General features: G+C 52.9%; 4 protein-coding genes across 4 annotated transcripts; 1 reads left to right on the plus strand and 3 right to left on the minus strand.

The window, feature by feature from the left end:
• Positions 1 to 120: 120 nt before the first annotated feature.
• J4E83_008832 (uncharacterized protein) lies at positions 121 to 854 on the minus strand (the record flags this gene model as incomplete). Its single annotated transcript, XM_049335725.1, has 2 exons — positions 121 to 612; positions 666 to 854. 2 exons carry the CDS (start codon positions 852 to 854, stop codon positions 121 to 123), a joined length of 681 nt encoding a protein of 226 aa, XP_049185221.1.
• Positions 855 to 2,912: 2,058 nt separating this feature from the next.
• Positions 2,913 to 5,747, minus strand: J4E83_008833 (uncharacterized protein; the record flags this gene model as incomplete). Its single annotated transcript, XM_049335726.1, has 2 exons — positions 2,913 to 3,578; positions 3,624 to 5,747. The coding sequence occupies 2 exons, from the start codon at positions 5,745 to 5,747 to the stop codon at positions 2,913 to 2,915; spliced, it is 2,790 nt and encodes a 929-aa protein (XP_049185222.1).
• Positions 5,748 to 13,479: 7,732 nt separating this feature from the next.
• J4E83_008834 (uncharacterized protein) lies at positions 13,480 to 15,285 on the minus strand (the record flags this gene model as incomplete). Its single annotated transcript, XM_049335727.1, has 1 exon — positions 13,480 to 15,285. One exon carries the CDS (start codon positions 15,283 to 15,285, stop codon positions 13,480 to 13,482), a length of 1,806 nt encoding a protein of 601 aa, XP_049185223.1.
• A 1,228-nt stretch (positions 15,286 to 16,513) lies between these two features.
• J4E83_008835 (uncharacterized protein) lies at positions 16,514 to 18,795 on the plus strand (the record flags this gene model as incomplete). Its single annotated transcript, XM_049335728.1, has 2 exons — positions 16,514 to 17,020; positions 17,071 to 18,795. 2 exons carry the CDS (start codon positions 16,514 to 16,516, stop codon positions 18,793 to 18,795), a joined length of 2,232 nt encoding a protein of 743 aa, XP_049185224.1.
• Positions 18,796 to 19,010: the final 215 nt, after the last annotated feature.

A 19,010-nucleotide genomic window follows, 5' to 3' on the forward strand; every position in this document is an offset into this window, starting at 1 on the left:
GGAGTGAGATAGGTTGGGATAGGATGAGATGAAGGAGAGGCTGACTATGACGGGCAATGCATCAGTTCAATGAATCTTTCTTCATATATCATCTTCCAAACATCCAACATGTCACTTTACCTACACGCCCACAATCTTGTCTCCCACTGCCTGCGCCATCATCCCCGCATTAGCAACACTACTCTCCAGCGTCCCCCCCACCCTCATAAAATTCACCGCCAGCACCTCCAACCCCTTCTCCACACACATCTCCCACGCATTGAAGCCCCATCGATCCTTCAAATCCTGCATCTCACCCTGTTTCCCCTGCACCGCAGCCGTATACCCCTTCTGCATCTCACGAAGATCCTCCGGGCGGACTTCGATCTTACTGGCGCTACGTGCGAGGATGAATATGTAGCGGTGGGGGCGCGGGGAGATGTAGTTGGGGAGGGGCGCGGGGCGCACGTAGGGGGAGCGGATGGCGGCGGTGGAGTAGGAGAGGCTTCCTGAGGGTTCGCTGGACAAATTTGTGATGAGCCAGTGGCGGACTTGGCCGAAGGTTGTGTCGTTGTTTGTCATGAGGTCCGGGTCGACCATCATTAAGACGAGGTTATCTAGGGTCGAGGTGGGCTGGGTGTGCGATGTTAGTTTGTGGAGTATGCGAGATGAGTCAAATTGCTTACTGCAGGGTCGATGAAGACTTTCGGTTCTTCTTTTGTGTCGGCATTTGCGAGTTCTTTGCCTGGTGTGTCGAGTTTGGCGTTTGACCATTCTAAAACTAGGTTGTAGGAGGGGTTGATGGTGTCGGGGAGGACATCTGGTATGACTTTGTGCTCGAGGAGAGCTCGCTTTATTGCTTCTGTGTTCGCCATGTCGTAGTCTTCTAAGGTCGAATTCCTCGCAAAAGGCAAATTGGACGTCGCTGTGCTATTGATACAACTTATCCTACCCTAGTAATATATTTACCAGCAGCCACATATGCCGGAGCAAAGCGCGCATTACGAGTGTTCACGCATCATGCATTATCGCTTTCGGGAGCGATCCGCTCTCGTGACTACGCAGCCAAATAGTGGTAACCGGTCTTAATGTGCTCTCTTAGGTTAGTTGATGCGGATGTGCATCTGGAAAGGTATGCTGGATCGCCGTTGTGGTACGATTGTAGAGATGACGTTTTTATGACACGCATAAGATACGCGATAGACAGGGGCCAAGTGCTAGCTCCTGAATATCACCGTCGTCACCCAGACACTCTACACACCTGGAAAGACAAGAGTACACAAATTTAGGTATACAGTAAAGGTAATCATAGTGTGTAGCTTCAATATGAACTCTTAGTTCTGTGCTACTTCGCGCTTAGCCGCAGCTCGTCTCTGCACTCTGTTAAAGCACTCATTCTGTAGCACGCGCCTTCACTTCCAGGAAACAACCCCACAACGAATCAACGAGTATTTCCAGGCACTTCCTGTGGTTGTATCTGGTCCCCCACCAGTTCCGCCGGTTCTCGCGTAGCCGGAACTTCGTGTCCATAAACTGGTGGTAATGCCTCCTTATCCGGCTCGCGGTATCCTGTTTCTACCCTCGTATCCTCCTTCTTCTTCTTATGCGTCCTTCTTCCGATGAAGACACCCAAGGTAACCAGCGCGATGACCCCTATAGCTGCGCCCACACCAATCCCAGCTTTCGCACCTGTCGATAGGGCGTCGTTGTCATTGTTCGAGGCTGATGCGGTGGGCAAAGGGCGGGGTGAACTGGAAGAGCTTATCGCAAGAGGACTGTTGGTCGAGGATTGAAGAGAGGATGATGCAGCGGATGGAAGAGAGGAAGTCGAGATTGAGCCCAAAAACACATTATCGACCTGATATTTCGCGAGGCTGGTATCGCTGCAGCACGCATTTGAACTTCCGCAGCACCACCACACTGACGTACTGGTATTATCACATGGGGTAACTTGTACATCGTCTTTGCGTTGCTCTATCTGCGGATAGTCGTAAGCTGTTCGTGTTCATCAAGTCAAGATGCGGATTCTGAACATACTGCACCCGTACACAGATCCTGGCAGCCTCCGGCTTCCCAGTTTGAGAGTGTACATGATACTCTCCGGTACGCGCCTGAATCAGAAAGGCAGAGACCGTTTGGAAGGCACTCGTGCCACTCCGCGCAACATATGTGGCTGAGCGGCTTCGAGGTGTCATTGGAGCAAGGACGGTATCTAGTGTCGTCCTGCGAGTCACCGTTGGGCCAGAAGCAAGACTGTGCGTAGGCCAGTGCAAGAAAGGAGAAAAGGAGTGGAATGCGCGGAGACATGCTTTGTTGTGTTCGGTGTTTGGCAGGCTGGTAAGGCTGAGAAGTCAACACGGTCGGCGCACGCAAGAGCAAGAGGGGCCCGATGCCTTGTTATATTATGGGCAGATACTACAACATACTTATGGGCTTGCGACAGTGCAAGCTTGATTGGATACGGCATCCTAACCGGCTCATGAGGCTCGCTGAGATGTCTGGACCATGTCAAGTATTGGCTACTTCGCACGTCACCTGGCGTGAGCTGAGCTTGCCTTGCGTACGCCACAAATCCACCAGGCGACAAGTAAGATAACAAAACAATGGCACTCGCATACATGGCGACTCCATCACATGTACACAAGCAATGCAGAACGGATGTAGATATCTCTCTTGATTCCAATTCCCAACATAATACATACGTATCTCCACCCCTTCATATCCCCCACTCTCCAATGAACCCCCAAGCCCCCTCACAGCCCCCACTGATCTTTTCCCACCAACGCCATATGATGCTAGCACTATCCCATCCGAGCCATGTGGTCGAACGAACGTATTGAACTTCAGAACCGAAGAATTACAAAGAATAAGAATCTGAGAGAAAGAGCTGTAATACATAAACTTGAATAAAGTTATACCTTGCTCATCGTATACTATGAACGCTGTTGTTGGCCTCCTCCATTGACGGGTCGAGACCGCTGATCACCAGAACCGTTAGTCGGAGGTGTCGCGAGTTGCATGGGGCTGCCGTAGCCGTCTAGTTGGATGGATGGCTTGTTTCCGAGGGTATTTCGCTCGGTTGCGTCGGAGAAGGATAGGGTGGAGGTTTCGTCCATGGGCGTGAGGGTCTCTTCGACATCGGTGGTTGCGGGGGGTGGTGGTGGAGGCGGCGGCGCTGATTCCTGGTTTTCAGAACTTGTCCTTGTTCGCTTTGGTGAGCCGGATTGCGTCTCTTCCTCCCTCTTTCGCTTTAGGTCGGATGTTGAGTCGGTGGGAGAGGCGTCGTTGGCATCTCCGCTTGGTGCTCGCGGAGTGCTGGGTGACTCGTTGGTGAGGTCGGACTTTGAACCACCTTGTGCGGCCTTGAGTCTCTGTCGCTCTTCCTTCTTCTTGACGGCCTTGTCCATGAAGTCTTTGACGTATTTCTTTATGGTGTTCTCGTGGTTGGAACTGATCTTGGCTGTTGGATCCTTGACGCGACCGGACTTGTAGTCGCCTCGTACAAGCTTCTGCGCCACCTCTTTGCTGAGTCTCTTGATCTCCGTCTTTTCCAGCTTCTTGCGATAATGGCTTGTCACAGTCATGACGTGTGGTGAAAGCTGTGAAGGTCAGACATGCATCACGAGATACTGGGAATTACTCACTGTCGCTTCATACACCTTCTCCTGTTTTTCTCTTGGCAGGGTACGCCACTTTTCACGACCGGAACTGGATTCCATATCCTCGTTAGCTACTGGCTGTGGGGTGGTAGATGCGGAGGGCCCGGTGGGTGTGCCGTTTGAGGTAATGCTGGATATGATGTCTTGCAATAGCTGAGTATCACTTCTAGCTTTGTTTGGCGGAGGAGGCGGGGCATCTGCAGGCTGCGTCGGCCGCTGCCATTGTGTGATGCCATTGGAGTTGTAGAAATATGTCGAGCCATTCTCAGCTGTTGCTTGGAACCAACCCTGGGGAAGGGCGTTGAACGGTCTTGGTCGCATGACGGGTCGCGCAGGAGCAAAGAAGCCAGCCGGACCGCGAGGCGCATTTATCACACCGCGAGGACCGGACGGGATGTTTGCTGCAGACGGGCCTTTGGGCGCAATCGTAGATGGCGACTTTGACCTAGACCTAGATCGCTCACGGCCTCTCTCGCGTCGTTCGAAATGATTCTCGGTTCGAGCTGGCGTGCCAGCGTTTGGATCTCTCTTCAAGCGCGGTATCCGGTAGCCAATCTCCAGCTTACTCCATGCGGTCAATAGCTTCTTCGCAGCCTCTTCTACTCGTTCCTCTCCGCAGTCCTTCACCTTGCTCACCGCGTCTTCGATTCCAGAGTCTTGGATCTTGTTGCGGGTAATGCGCGGCAGCCTGTGTAGAATATCCAGTATTTGCAGAACAACGTTATGATCTTCCTTCCATTTGTTCAAGGTTGTCTTCAAGAACTCGTAACCGTGGAATTGGACAATTCGATGGCCGATTCTCTCGTTGTCGGTTTGCATGCGGCTGAGAAGTTTGACAGCAATCCATTTCTCTTCGCAGCTGCGCAGAGCTGTCAGGACCTTGTTGACTGCGTCCTCTTCAAGCTCGCGTGGCTGCAAGTCGCTGATGTATTCCTCGTCATCCTCGCTGGCCTTCTTCTTGCGGGGCTTCTTGGCGACTGCTGTACCCCAACCAACACCATCATCGATTCCGAGTGCCGCAATCGTATCATTATTCAGGTTTGTCGCGTTATCGGACTGAGTCTTTCCGCCGATAAAACCACTGCAGTTTGGCTCTCCACAGTAGCAGGGCTGCGGATCCGCGCCGTAGCGGTCGACGTTGTAGTTGAAGACGAGTTCTTCGCCTGCCTTGACGTTGCGCTCAACGAATATGCCCATGCGCAGCTTGTCCCCAACAACCCATTTGTCAACGAAACAGTTCGGGTTGCATGAGTGATTACAAAAACGACCAAGGTTACCCTTCTTCGTCGCATCTACAAATTCGCCCTTGGTAAGGGACATGAAGTAGAAGTGCTTGATTCCCTCCTCATCGTATTGGCCCATGCGGCGGCGGAAGGTGCGCTCGTCGATGACCTCGCCGATGTACTCAAAGACGAAATCACCGGGAGCCATGTTCTTGTTGGCGCGAAGACCGAAGCCCTTCTTCTCCGTCTTTATAACTGTGACGTCCGCATATTGTTTCCGTTGAAAGCGCTGATTCTGGCATTTCCGCCCACAGCTGCAGTCGCCCAAGCATTCCATCTTGGTCGCGCGGTTGATGCAGTCGGAGTCTTCGCCACAGGCATGGTTGGTCTTGGTTGTGGAGTCGTATTCTTCCTGGCAGTCGCATTCGAGCGCAGGGTCGGTCGTGCCGATGGTCTTGTTCGCGTAGGTGCATTCTGGGAGGACGACGAAGGTTTCTTTGGCAGCATCGGTCGAGTCGGGGAGGTCGTTGTATAACGGAGGTGGGCGAGTGACGACTTTTTGGGAGGCGGAGCGCGAGAGCTTGGGAGCTTTGCCGGGTTCCATCTTCAGCGTAATGTCTCCCCCCACGATCTCTTCATGAGCGCTGCCAGGTGATGGAGTATTGAGCTCGTGTTTTGCCATGGGCGACTGAGACTTGGATCGCGTCTTGAGCCTGGGAGGTATGGCGAGAGGCGTGGACGCGCGGTCGAGCGAATCTCCCTCCACCTTCACCTGCGTGGTACTCTTGCCCTCACCTGCTCCTCCCGAGGTCGCGCCTTCCAGCTTCATCTCGCGTAGCTCCGGCTCGAGCTGAGCTGTGTTTTGGTCCGACTCGCTGTCCGACATATCGTTGAGAGGCGTGGGGGTGGTGGAAGGTGCTGAGGCAGAGGGTGGAGGATCGCGAGAATCTCAATGAGAGGGACGCTAACGGCCGATGTCCAATATCACACACGAAGAGCCACGAGCCTATTCACCTCATAGTCCAGGCGACAAACATACACCGAACACTCCAGATGCAGCTCCTAGTACGCTTGAATGCAGGGCGACTGCTGGAGAAGAGCGTCGGTCGTCTTGGACACTGACGGGAGCAAAGATTTCGCCTCCCCTAGACACAAGGCGGCACACGACCCGGATCTGCTATGCGCCCAGACTGCGCTCGATGCGCCGAGCAATAGGGGCTTTATGGAGGTATGTATTTCCCTGACGCTGTCGCTGTCGCCATGAAGGTACGCGGGATGGAGCCGTCGGCGCAGCCAGGCGTTCGGTGGGTCCGGGCTCTTGCCTCGACGACGGCACGGTAGGCAATTCTTTCTAGTCCGCGGTTGTCGCGTAGGAAGCCTGAGCACGCGAATTCGGTCAGTGGACGATGTGTTCGAGTGGTGCTACGCGCGACGCGATGCGCTGAATTCTGGTTGATACTTTGGAGATGCGGACGAAAACTAGCGTTAGCCAATTGGTCCAGCCTCGGCCTCCCAGAGTCCGTGATGCAGGGCCCCTCCGACCATGTTTCCATCGGCGCGCGCACATGTTTCTATCAAGTCGATGCCACTGGAAAAATACGATGATGAGATCATGACCATTGACTGCTTTGCCCGGGTCCGCCGAGACGCTGGGACATCGGACTACAGAGCTATTTCGCGGAAGATGAAGTCTTGGCGATTAGTAGAATCACTAAGGTGTTGTCAGAATGTCGGAATCAGCTAGGCAGACAGAACAAAGGATCATGATTTCGTTTGAGGTTCCAAGGGAGTGCTCACTTACACAAACTCATTTGGTGCGAAGAATTCATGTCACGCGTCCTTGCTATGTACGGACTGGGAAAGCCCAACCTGTTGCACGGATCTTTACTACATGAGGAAACTAATATATACGCATTTCGACTACACAATAGACGTAAGTAAGACGTAAGTAAGCACCCTTGATTCGAAGTAGTATCGCGGCCGCAGCTAACGGGCAATGAGCAGTGGCCGATGTATCAGGATACATACGATTTCGGAGTGACATGCGCGAGTCACCGAGATACACGGTCTTCACGGGCCGAGAAAAGATCCAGGGTGATGCAACGTGTTGAGCAGACCTCGGGAGCTCCTGAAAGCAACATATGTCTACCACGACTCAGGTCAGTCACCGCAAGCTTTGATGGTTCATGCCGGATGTTCAGTCATCGGAATATATCGTGTGGCTGGTCGTGGAATCAGCATGTTTCGTTCCTTTTTTAGAGGTCCAGGGTTGGATCAGAGCTAGCGCGAACCCAATTTCTCAAAAAGAATGGCTTTGTTCGCGACGTGACTGAACCTTGGAAGATGCGAACCCGCGCTGAACAGCGATATACGATTGTTGCATGTACAGACTGCAGAGGTATATGCTGATGTCAAGGTACGTCGGAGTTCTACTTGGCTACTGACTCAAGGTCGCTGGCGGGTCGGAGAGTCTCGACTTCCGCATCGATATGCATGCTTGCGCTGGGGTTGTCCAAATTGCGCGGACAATCTTTCCGAAAGACTAACCTTGCTAGCAGGGTGAGCTAGGATCGCGAATGGCGCATCGCGATGTCGCTGGCGATGGCATCCAGGTGGCTTACTTAAGCGAACGAAGCTGCGCGGCTCCACAAGTATACTAGCGCAAACTTTCACCGAACGGCTACAACTCCTACACAGCAGCACCCATGACGCCGGCACGACAGCTGACCTGGCCACACCGGCTAACCTCCGCCTCTACACGGCCCAGAGTGTCACTCGCTGCGAATTAGCGGCACATCTGCGCCATGAGAGCAGACACTTGCATCTAGCGGACGCTCGTGAATGCCATTGGGGGCTATGCCGAGTCGCGGCCCGCTCCCGATCGTCGACTGTCTCGACTGGCTCCGCGTAGCATACGGTGAGGAAGACCACCGGGCGAGTGCTACGTGTCTATGCATGCGCGCCCTGTGGTCGCTCGCCAGGTATAAGAAAGAAGGAAAGAGTCAAGCTACGCCGCTGCGAAGTTTGTGCCTCTGGATACACATCTTTCACGCAGCCGTCCTGGAACAGACTACACATCGCACCGTTGACAGGGATGACGAGGCCGTCTTCCGCTGCCCCATCTGGCGCGACGCGCTCATGACGATCCGCGCTGAACCGTTCTTGCCAGATTGCGTGCAGGACACCAGCGCTGCTGCGCGTCGCGACAGTTCAGCCTCCTTGCGAGCACGCTTGCGGTCATCTGGAGCAACACGGTACTGTCAAACCCCCGAGACAAAAGGCGGCAGCGTACATGGAGAAAAAGGAAGGCAGGGGACTGGTTTGCAAGGGAAGGGCCGTTGGTCTCAGGCTAAACCATCCAGGGCTGGTGAGACACGGCTTGGCCCTGCCCTCTAGGCGATTGGCTCATCGGTTTGCGCAATCGTTTTCGAACATCCACAAAGGCTTTCGAGATGGGGTAAAGCGCCGCCAGATCTAGGTTACATACGTAGTCCTCGTTATCGATTTGCGACAAGTACTGATTTAGACAGATACCGTGCGTGAAGTCTTGGAAGCTGCGTCCTGGGTGTGGGGACTAGTCGCGTCCCATTCGTCTTTGAAGAGAAGCCGCTAATGTATAACATACCGGGTGGCTCTCCCCAGTAATCTCTCACGGGAAGCTGTCTCTCCTAATTATTTTGACCCAGCCTCATGTGGTCCCTTTTGACACACACTTCTTGCCTGCTGGCATGAAATCGACAACCAGAGCCCGCCGCAGGTTTCTTTGATTTTAGTGCTCTTCTTCTACCGCTCGTTACTCTTTCGTTTCAGCACTCTCGTTTGTTCTGTTGGTAGACGCAGCTATACAACCGCGCGCGAGGGCGCGTCGCTCTTCGCGCCGGTCCACTTACTTTACGGCCTTGTGATCGATGCTCGATTAGTCTGGTTGCATACAGCAAGCTTTTGCCGTAGCTACTTCTTGGTCTCTGCCCTCGCGTATTTTGAGCGTATCGAGGATCACGACATGGAGCCCTCGAGCTCGCGCGAGCCACCATGGGCAGAGCATGAAAAGGTACGTACCTCTCCCACCCATTGTAACACATCTATTCGCGTTGAATAAGTCACTAATACAACCACATCAGGTATATTTACTTGCTGAAGTACTAAAAGCGGCCCCCATACCATCTCACGTTCTCTTTCAATTTATACGCGACGCCAACATCCAGCCACGATGGAACGACATGGCTTTACCTCCTGGTATGTTTGGTCCTCTGCGCTTTCGTAAATACGTTTATCCTTATAACATTACACGTACTCTCCATACAAGAAGAATATACTAACGCGACGCAGGCCGATCGGTTCGCTCTAGCCAGATGGCATTTGACAGTCTCGCAACCAATTTCGTCCCGCCTGGACAAGATTACCGACGCCCTCAGCTACCTGCCCCAATGATATATCCTGCGCCCGACCTCTCGAGAAAACGACCCCATCAGCAAGAAGCCTCCACGCCCATTGGCCGCCTACTACAACCTCGACCCCCTCATTCCTACCCTGGAGATTTTATGCCTGCCGGCCCTGCCTACACATCTACTATAAATCCATCTGGCGAACCAGCGAACAAGAAGAAACGCGGAAGACCTACGAAGGCGGAGGCGCAACAAAGAGCGCAAGAGGCTGCTGCGAGGGGTGAGGTGTACCCACCACCTAGGAGGGGGAGACAATCCATCACGGCACCACCTGAACCGTCACCACTTGGACCGGATTCTCGGCCGCACGATCGAACACCTCCGCCATCAGCGCCTTCCCAACTGGCTCCCGCGATGACACCACAGCAACAAATCGGGGTAGAACACGGGTCAGAGTCCTCGTCAGGAAAGAGAAGACGAACAAGGCCAACACCATTGGAATTAGAGAAGCATCGCGCAACCAGCGAAATGGAATCTCCCCTGCAATATGGGTCTGGCGACCCGAATCGCAGCCAAGCATACTCAACATACACGCCCATCTCTGCGCCCTTGCCAACTTCATCAGAATCCAGGGACAGAGATGTGCGCATGGAAGGGGTCGAAGAGACTCAACCACGAACCACGACACCTCACTCGTTTAAAGACACGGTCGGCATATGACAGCGTTTCTTTCGTCCAAAAGCAACATACGGCGGTAATCCTGTTTTGAAAGCGTTCCGTCAACGACTTTACTTACGCACTCACGATGACCTATGGCCATGACACATGGAGGTACGCTCTGCCGTTTACGCTTGCTACCACCATTGATGATCACTCGTCAAGCGCGCGCATCATTGATCATGATCATGTTGTTATTGCAGCTCTGGGGCATTTGTCCCAGACACACCATCATTTCTTGTCAAGCTCGATTTCTTTGCCACACTTTATTCATTCCTTTCTTCATTGACTGCATGTCGACACTACGAAAGTTGAGATATGACGAACCTTTACCTAATGTCTTAGTATCGCTATCTTCACGACTAAAGAGTTTCGTATTTTCGTATCTCTTTCGGCAGTAAGGCGCCTATGCCAGCCATCTTGTTTTTTCCGCAACGTGTACGATAGATGGATTTCCGATCAGTTCCGCATTACGGCCTCTGTACAAAAAGCACCTATTAGCAACAGCATCAATAGTAGAATTGGCCACGGCCAATCAGTCCGCATTCTTCCCATCGCTTTGAGCGAGCATCCCTCGTACCATGTCGCACACCGCTCCTGCGTGTCAATGTACGTATCCTGGTGTCCATTCATCTAGCGAGTACTAGCATTTCACGACATTCGAGTTCCTGCAGGCTGACCAGGAAGGCATCATAGGAAGTGGTTGGGATCCCGAACTGGGCAGCGTAAGGCGACGCCAGCCGCGGCGCGCGACACGAGCAACGGGTCTTGTTTCACCTATGAATACCCTACGAGTTCCGGTACTACTATCGCCCGTTCTCGTACCTCATACACAAGGTCGCGACGCAGGGGTACCATTGCTACTCCGCGCGCAAAACTATTCGGCAATCTGCATGTAAGCGCCCTCCCAAACGACCTCCACACCTAACAATCAATCGCCATCCACAGTCTCAAACGTTCTACTCCATCTTCACCGGAAGTGTTTCGGCAGAAAACCAGCTACGAGTATTGGTTGAGAGACTTGTGAGGAAATGACTCGAGTTGCAGCGTTGCGTTTGCGGCTACGCACTTGTCTCTGCAGACTACTGCTGCAGCACGAAAGGGGAGTCGACATGACGCCAACGCATGCACGCATCGACCAAGTCCCAACACCGAAACTGCAGAACAGCAGCAGCAGACGCAGACAGCCATTGCCTGTCCAACCAACTTAGCCTGTGGTAAACATTGCGGCTAAAAACGCCCGTCAAATTTCTGGAATGTCACTCTTGCGATTTGCAATGGTTTGTTCGTTGACACAACAACCACTACACTCCCTGTACACAAGCGCGGACCAGGGGATGCGATGGAGGATGACGGAACCTTAACTCCAGTATCTCGGCCGCAACGTATCAGATCTTACGCACCGAACCTTTACCCCACATCGCGCCTAGCAAGCATACCAGTGCCGTTTCTCATCTTTTCCACCACTATGTACCAGCCTCGGTCTAAGGAATTAATCATCCCCTTAGTCCAACGGGCTACACAACGCGAATGCGACACGTCAAAAAAACACACTTTACCGATTCCCTGGCCTCTGGAGAGTTCCTACTAAAATTCACGACGGCGCCTTTTGCTCTGCCGTGTCGATAAACACTAACGGCATAGAAACGAGGCTGACTGTCTAACTAACCCTACCGTGCTAGAAGATCTCAACGTGTAAATATAAACAAACGTTTTGTGACAACCGTCCCAGCAACCAGGTGGTATATTCCCGCGCCATCAGCGCTGCCGCACTCAATGACGCCAGTGTTTTGAATTGTATCCGACAGCGATATTGCCAATACACGTTATTCTCTGGGGCGAGCTTTTTTCCGGAGCGAGAGCGAGAGTGCGAGCGGGTGGCTTGTGTATGTATGCAAGGTGGTGCCTTGGAAGCTCTGGAAAGGGAAGGTACTGTAAGAAGATGGAAGGAACAGGCGAAGGAAGGAAGGAAGGAAGGAAGGGACGGGGAAGGCAAGGTAGGGATAGGGCGGTTTACGCTTGGGCCAGGCGTTCTTGACGTTTTCGATTCCTCAAAGGGAGATGCGGGGGGGTGTGAGTGGTTGGTAGGTAGGTAGATGGGGAGATGTTGTTTGAAGCGCGCGGGCGGGATGGGAAGGCGCGCCTGTTGCAACATGTAAAGTTTAGTACGTTCGTAGAAACACATCATTGTCGAAACAAATACTAAGCGCGCTGGTATCCTTTACAATCCACATCCCATCTACACTACCCACCATCTTCCATCTCCACCGAAGCGCCTGCATCCGTCGTCAATCCCTCGCTTACATCTGAAACACATTCCCCCATCCCTAATCCATCCGTACCTGGCCGATCCATCCCCATCCATATCCATAGACGCGCCCGTATATTACCCAGATCGTCATATAGCCAGGAGTCGTCTATACTACACACCTCTCTCGATTTCCATTCAGATCGCCGTCTTCGCGCTCTCTTCCGCTTAGCCCTGCACGCTTCGGTTCATTCTTCACACTTCGGTTGCAGCATCCGAGATGCGCAACCTGCCCACTGCAGATTGGGTATATGAACTGCACTTTGTACCTGCGTCTCGCGTGCGTGCGAGAGCGATGATGTCGGTCCTGCGCGTTCCTGCATTGGAATAATCTATACTTCTGCTCGATTGAGGTGAGTTGGGTTGGATTGGGGAGGTAAGTGGGTGTGCTGCGTATATAGACGACAATGGATATGGATGGATTTGGGCGAAGGTGTGGTTGTATTGGTGATCTGGACTAGACGGTGGCAGTCGTGTAGTGGGTAATATCGACAAGGTAGTAGTAATGTGGTATATGCCCAAGACGGGAGATATTAGGCGAGCAAGGGATGGGAGAATTGGGGTTAATATAGTTGCGGTTGTATGCATATGTGAGGGGTTGGCATGGGATCGGTTGTCGCGTGCGCTTCTTTGACATCTCGATGATGGGGTTGCTACGTGTGGGTGATGACGTGCATAGATTCAATAATCTGGTCGCAGAGACGAGATGAGTACAGTATGCAGGTACAGACGGCGCACAACTCCGATGCGTATCACAAGGAGTAGAACTTTTGAATGATGGTATTGGTAGGATATATCCCTCTCAGTAAACCGCAGACACGCCATGCTTTCAATACGCATTACATGTCGCCAAAGCAGCGACCTCACACAACATCAAACGCCCAAGTAAAAGCCCACCCAAAAATGCTGTGGTATCAAGAAAGGATAAGGAAAAACGGATGATAGTCTGCCGAAGCGCAGAACGTATATCAATGCTAAGCTCACTGTTTACCACCCCTCCGAGAACGCCATATATGCTGGAGATAAGAGTCAAGGAGATGGATGCCTTGCTACGGCGCCACGGATTCTTCGACGGTGAGGAGCTAAATCGCCGTATCGCGATTGAGTATGCAGTCGGAGCAAGTCCATTCGCGTGGCTTGAAGGTTGGTATTACTGAATTGGTTTGAGATTGTACGCATGCGCAATGGAAGATTTGCCGAATGCAGTCCTATGGAGATTTTAGTTCACGATGGAAATCTAGCCGCACTTTGGGATTTGCGATACTTACGGTGTCATGACAGGTGATGATACCCGATCCTGGTGTCGCCGATGCATCTTGGCCACAGTAACATAAGCCGTACGGTGGGTCGTCATCCTCATCTTGAGGCGTATCCAGTGGTTGTTCGGGTACGTGCGGCGGTGCTTCGCTCATGTCCACATCGCCATCAGGATCTGGAGTGGTAGGAGTCATGTAGCCATTGAGTGCTCGGTGGTACGACCTGTCAATATCGCCTAAAACGTCGGCAAGATCGTCATCAAAGGAGTCGTCAAAAGCTGATACTTTGGCTTTCCCCTTCCCTTTCCTGTCTCTTTTCGGCGCAGACCTCGTATGTGCCCTTAGTCCAGCCGAGCCAACAGACGTCTCCTGGTTTTGAACGTCGAGGTGTTCTAAACGCTGAGACAACTCGTTGGCTTCATGAATGTTTGCCTCCCGGTCGTTGACTACCTCCAAGGCCTTGTCATGTACCTCCTTCGAGATAATATCTTCCTCTACCAACTCATCCAGCTTCTTCGTGAATTCGCTCATGACGTTTTCCCGCCATATCCGTACACCGCATTCGCGTGCAAACCGAACGATGGCGTCTCCAACATGTATGTCTGATTGCAGGCTCTCTTCGTGCATAAAGTCATCGAAGAGTTTTATGAACCGCCTGGCTGATTCTGGTAGGTCTGCTTTGTCGATCTCTGCGTGCTTCCAGCGATACAGCCATTCTTCATCTAGCTCGTCATCGCTCTCACTGATTTCTTCGCCAGGCTGAAGAGGTCTTCTGCTCAGTGATCGAAAGAAGGTGATACCCTTCGGCGGGTTCGGTACAATATATTTCTTCTTCTCCCTTTCTGGCCTAGACTGCACTTGATCTGGAGGTTTACGTATCCTGGGTGCAGGCGCGACTTGCTGACCACTTGGGGCAAGTTTCGATCTCGCGTTTCTGGTAGCTTTCCCAAGTCTCGCAGCTCTTTCAAACTCGTTATCGCCTGCCAAGAATCTTCGTCTGTCGAAGGGTTTGGGTGGTGCAAGTACGCGCACATCGTAAGGTTCGTCCGCGTTGTCGCTTGCACGTTGACGCTGTTCTGTTCTGTAATTCGCCACTTCGCTCTCGAATCGCCAGTGCTCCACCCCGTGCTCGTCGACCTGCTCAAGGAAGACCTGGTAATCGAAATAGTCGTGCCAACTTATTAGGTGCATCTTAAGATCGTCAATGTCAGTGGTTTTTCGCTTCGAGCAATGCGGGCACATCAGCTCTGATCGTTCAAGGGTATCATTCCCGTACACAAATGTGAGTTTGTAGCGGGGTTCCATGTCGAGAGGCGGTGTAGGATATGAGCTGGGAGGCTGCATAGAGTCTTTCAGGTGACGATTGTAGCTTGTCAAGACCGAGTCTCTTTTGAGCGGGATCCAATGCATACTGACTTCTAGCCCGATACCGAGCTGTTTCCCAGCTGCTTTCAGTGGTAAGGTTATCCTTCCCTGTGGCACATCGAAGATGTTCCTATAAGACGCGGAAAGACGCGCTGATGCATCCGAGATTTTGACGCCCATGAAATCGTATAGGTCCTTGACGTTGTCGTGGGTCTCGAAATTGATACTCAGCATGATCATGTGAATGTCGTTATCATCAATTTTGGTGGGATCAGTGTACCAACTCTCGCGATCAATGACAATGGGCTCCACTTCGATTGAAGCTTCCTTTTCCGATCTATCGAATCCTCGCAGTGTTGCCTCCTGGTCTGGAGGATTCTTGCAGGTGGGCATGGTCGACGATGAAACGATTGACGTTTTGATGGAGGTCGTTAAGCGTAAGATATTCCGCACTTTCCGCGCTGGATCATTCGATCGACCATTTTGAGAAGATTCTGGGGCGTTCAGCGGCCGGATACTGTGCACCTCAAGAACGAAGGATCCCCCAGATTTTTCTGCTGAGATCATATCGTCTAGTAGATCCCAGGATGGAGGTTGCCACTGGGAGCGAAAGCGGGGTCCTGTCTGTGAGTATTGATCCTCGCTTTGGCTATGCGAGTGGCCCTGCTGCACTTGTTTTCGATTTCGCTCCAGGAACGGTAATCTCTTCGTCTTGTACAGGTAGTCGTAGAAGATGATGTTGCCGAAAAACCTGTCTCGCCGTTCTAGCATGCTCTGCCAGTGCACATGCATGTTAGAGAATGTCTCATTCGTTGAGAAACTATGATTCTTACAGAATTGAGTGGGTGCTCAGTTGCATCCTACAGCAACCGAGAATGTGTGGTGAGAGCGCACATCTGGCGGGAGCAGGTGAGAGAAAATGGGGTTTGCTGCGGTCCTGCGCGGCTGTTCAGAGCGGCGTTGCAGATGGAGATTGGGCGCGGAAGTGAAGATCGCGAGAAAGCAGGGTTGTTGTTGTTTCTAGCGGTCTGACGCCCCTGGCATGCGTGCGTCTCTCCCGCGATATAACCAGACGCGCAACAATTACGCCAATTGTTCTTTTTGCTTTGGAATTGGCCGACAAAGAGTTGAATGTCTTGTGTTGACGGGGTTCGTGTTTGTTGTTTCGCAGAGGTTTGTGGCGCGCGACGGCTACCAGGGACGACGCGATAGCGCACAAGCAGACAGCGCTCAGCCGGCGAGATGCTGAATCGCAACTATCTGCGAGCCTTACGGTGCAGCAATGCGAACACGACGGACACCCCACACTCCTGACGGGTGTGTGCAGGCAAAGGTGTGTTGTGGCATGTGTCACGTGCACGGGCGACAGGGCTAAGCCGCATCGGCTAGCGGATCCCGGATGATCTCATTGATGGCCTCTTACCTCCGAAGGCCGCATGCATCGACATTTCACTATCGCTACACTCACTCTCAGTCTTCCCACTTCTGACTCACACTTTGGACTGCTCCATGCACCTCCGCGACTGCGTCCGAGGGCTTAGGAGCCCCTTATAGACAGGACTCTCGGCCAATCAGTCTGCGAGCTGGCCCCCCATAGTCACTGGACCCTACCTTGTGCGACATGGCTGTCACACTGAAGCGCAAACGCGGCGCAGTCTCGTATAAAGAGCCGAGCAGCGACGAAGATCTCTCCGAAGGCTCCGGCTATGAGCAGACGACCAGAAAGCGCACTGTCCCAACTCGACGATCAACTCGCCGCCCCCCAGCCGACGATGAAGCCGCCAGCGAAAGCGATCACTCTCCGCCAGAACCTGCCCCTATCAGGCAGCAACGCGGTTCACGCAGCTCACGGATTCGAGGTGCCCCACGGATATCATACAAAGATGTCAGCTCAGACGAGGAAGACGAAGAGGACCCCGATGCCGACTTCGAGCTGGAGGATGAGCGCGTCATGACAGTGAGGACAAGGTCGCGTCCCGTTGCAGCGCCATCACCCCGACCAGAGAAGACAGGAGGCGCCAAAAGGAGTAGATCGCGGCGGAAAGCTGTCATAGGCGCACCGCTGAAGCCAAATAAGGAGGCTCAAGTCGAGCGCAAGACGACTATCTCCTCTGATGGACACAAGCCGGTATGTCTTCTGTACCTGATAGATCGATCAATGCTAATCCTCATATTCAGGCCTGGGCTTCCCTGCCATATCACGTACTCCTCCAGATCTTCGTGTACGCCTCCCATCCGCTCCACGACGAGAACATGAAGCCTACCGCAGCGATACCTTGGCTAGTACAAATGGCCAGGATGTGCTCGACCTTTACGAAGCCGGCTCTGACGGCTCTGTATCGTAACCCGCCCATATTCGCCATCAGACAGACGCGCAAAGACCTCGTTCACCATCTGATCACACCTCCACCAGGCGCTCACGACGACTATCGGGTCATGGTAAAAAGGTTGGAGCTGGATGCTACACAGATGACTGCTTTGACGGATCACGCGAATAGCGTTGCCGACCTTGCGGCCCTGGTTCGGTCACTGACGACACTGCGGGAGATTGACATCTTTGATCCTATGGATCGCCCACCCTTTCGCCCGCGGCTTAGGCGACTTCGGCGCTGGGTATATCCTGCCGAGCTCTTTGATGCACTTCGCCAGACTAGCCTCCGCTTGAGAAGTTGGCGATGGAACAGCACGTTCTGTAGTCAAGGACCTCTATGGATGAAGACGATCCACGAAGGAACAGCATTTCAAAGCCTCCGCGATGTGTCTCTCGTCAAATTCCACCCCGAAGTTGTTCGCGAGGATCCAGAAGAGGACGACGGTCGACCGACAGTGGAAGAGCTGCTGGCATCTGCGTTGGCCGTGCTCCCTAATCTACGAAGTCTATCCTTCGAGACTTGTGGTGTTGTCAGCGGGCGTCTCCTCCCATTACTGCCCACTGATCTCACCAGCCTCAGCATCATCAATTGCGGCGAGCTACTCTCTGATGCATTCCAAGCTTTTCTGGCAACACATGGCTCTCACCTCGAGGAGCTGACCCTCAATCACAATCAGGCTCTCGACATGTCATTTCTAGTCGGTTTGAAGCGTTCTTGCCCTAAGCTCGAGGTCCTCAGAATGGACGCTACCTACTACAGCTCCCTTGTCATGTCCTCGGATAACGAGCCTCTCTACGAGACCCTTCTTGGCGAGAACGAAATGCCCACCTGGCCAACATCACTCCGTACCCTTGACTGCCAGTACTTGCGGAACTGGAATTCGAAGTCTGCGGACAACTTCTTCAGTTCGCTTATAAACTCTGCTGAAGAATTGCCCCGGCTTCAGGAGATCACTATCATCGCAATGGTGGATACCGACTGGCGGCAGAGAGCCGAGTTCAGACAGAAGTGGACTGCCAAGTTCAGAAAGGTCTTTGCCAGGAAGTGGGAAACACCTGATCCCAGTCTTGCGTCTCTCAGAGCCTTTAGAGAATGGAAGGCTCGCGGCGACGACGGGGACAAGGTGGACTCTTTCATTGAAGGCGTCTCTGAAGAAATGGCAGAGAAGGCTCACCCAGTCATGGTAGACGACGCCGATGGTAGCGAAAGTGACGTCCCTCTGGTACCGTCACGCGTGCAGAAGCAGGATGAAGGCTGGGGTTCGAAGCGTCTTCGTTCTCGCTCAAAAGCAGGTCTAAGCTACGATGAGGAGTCCAACGAAGACGCTGCCTCGGAGGAAGAGGCGGCTTCAGATGAAGAAGAGCCTTTTGTACAAGGTCGATGCCACACCGTCATTTTCCGCATCGACAACTTCCGACCACGCGAGGAAATCTTCAACGAAGCCGACTTCCTTGACGCAGAGCCCAGTGGGGATGAGGAGTGGAACGGCAACGATAACGAAAATGACGATGGAGGCGGGTATGCGTGGTGATCCACTTTCATTAAGGAGTAATCTTGGGTGTTTGGGTTTCAGGTGCGGGTATGACGTCTTGTACAGATATGACAGGCGTCGGGCTTTGGGGTTCATGCTCGGATCAAGACAGGAACTATGCATTAGGGAGGCGTTTATGTGGTTGGTTATTGAGATATCCGTGTGTTAGTATTGGGTTGCATCGGGCGCAACGGTCGGGCTCTGGGAACCGTTTG

Source organism: Alternaria metachromatica (assembly GCF_023757995.1).
Source record: "Alternaria metachromatica strain BMP 0045 chromosome Unknown scaffold_27, whole genome shotgun sequence".
Classification (NCBI taxonomy): Eukaryota; Fungi; Ascomycota; class Dothideomycetes; order Pleosporales; family Pleosporaceae; genus Alternaria; species Alternaria metachromatica.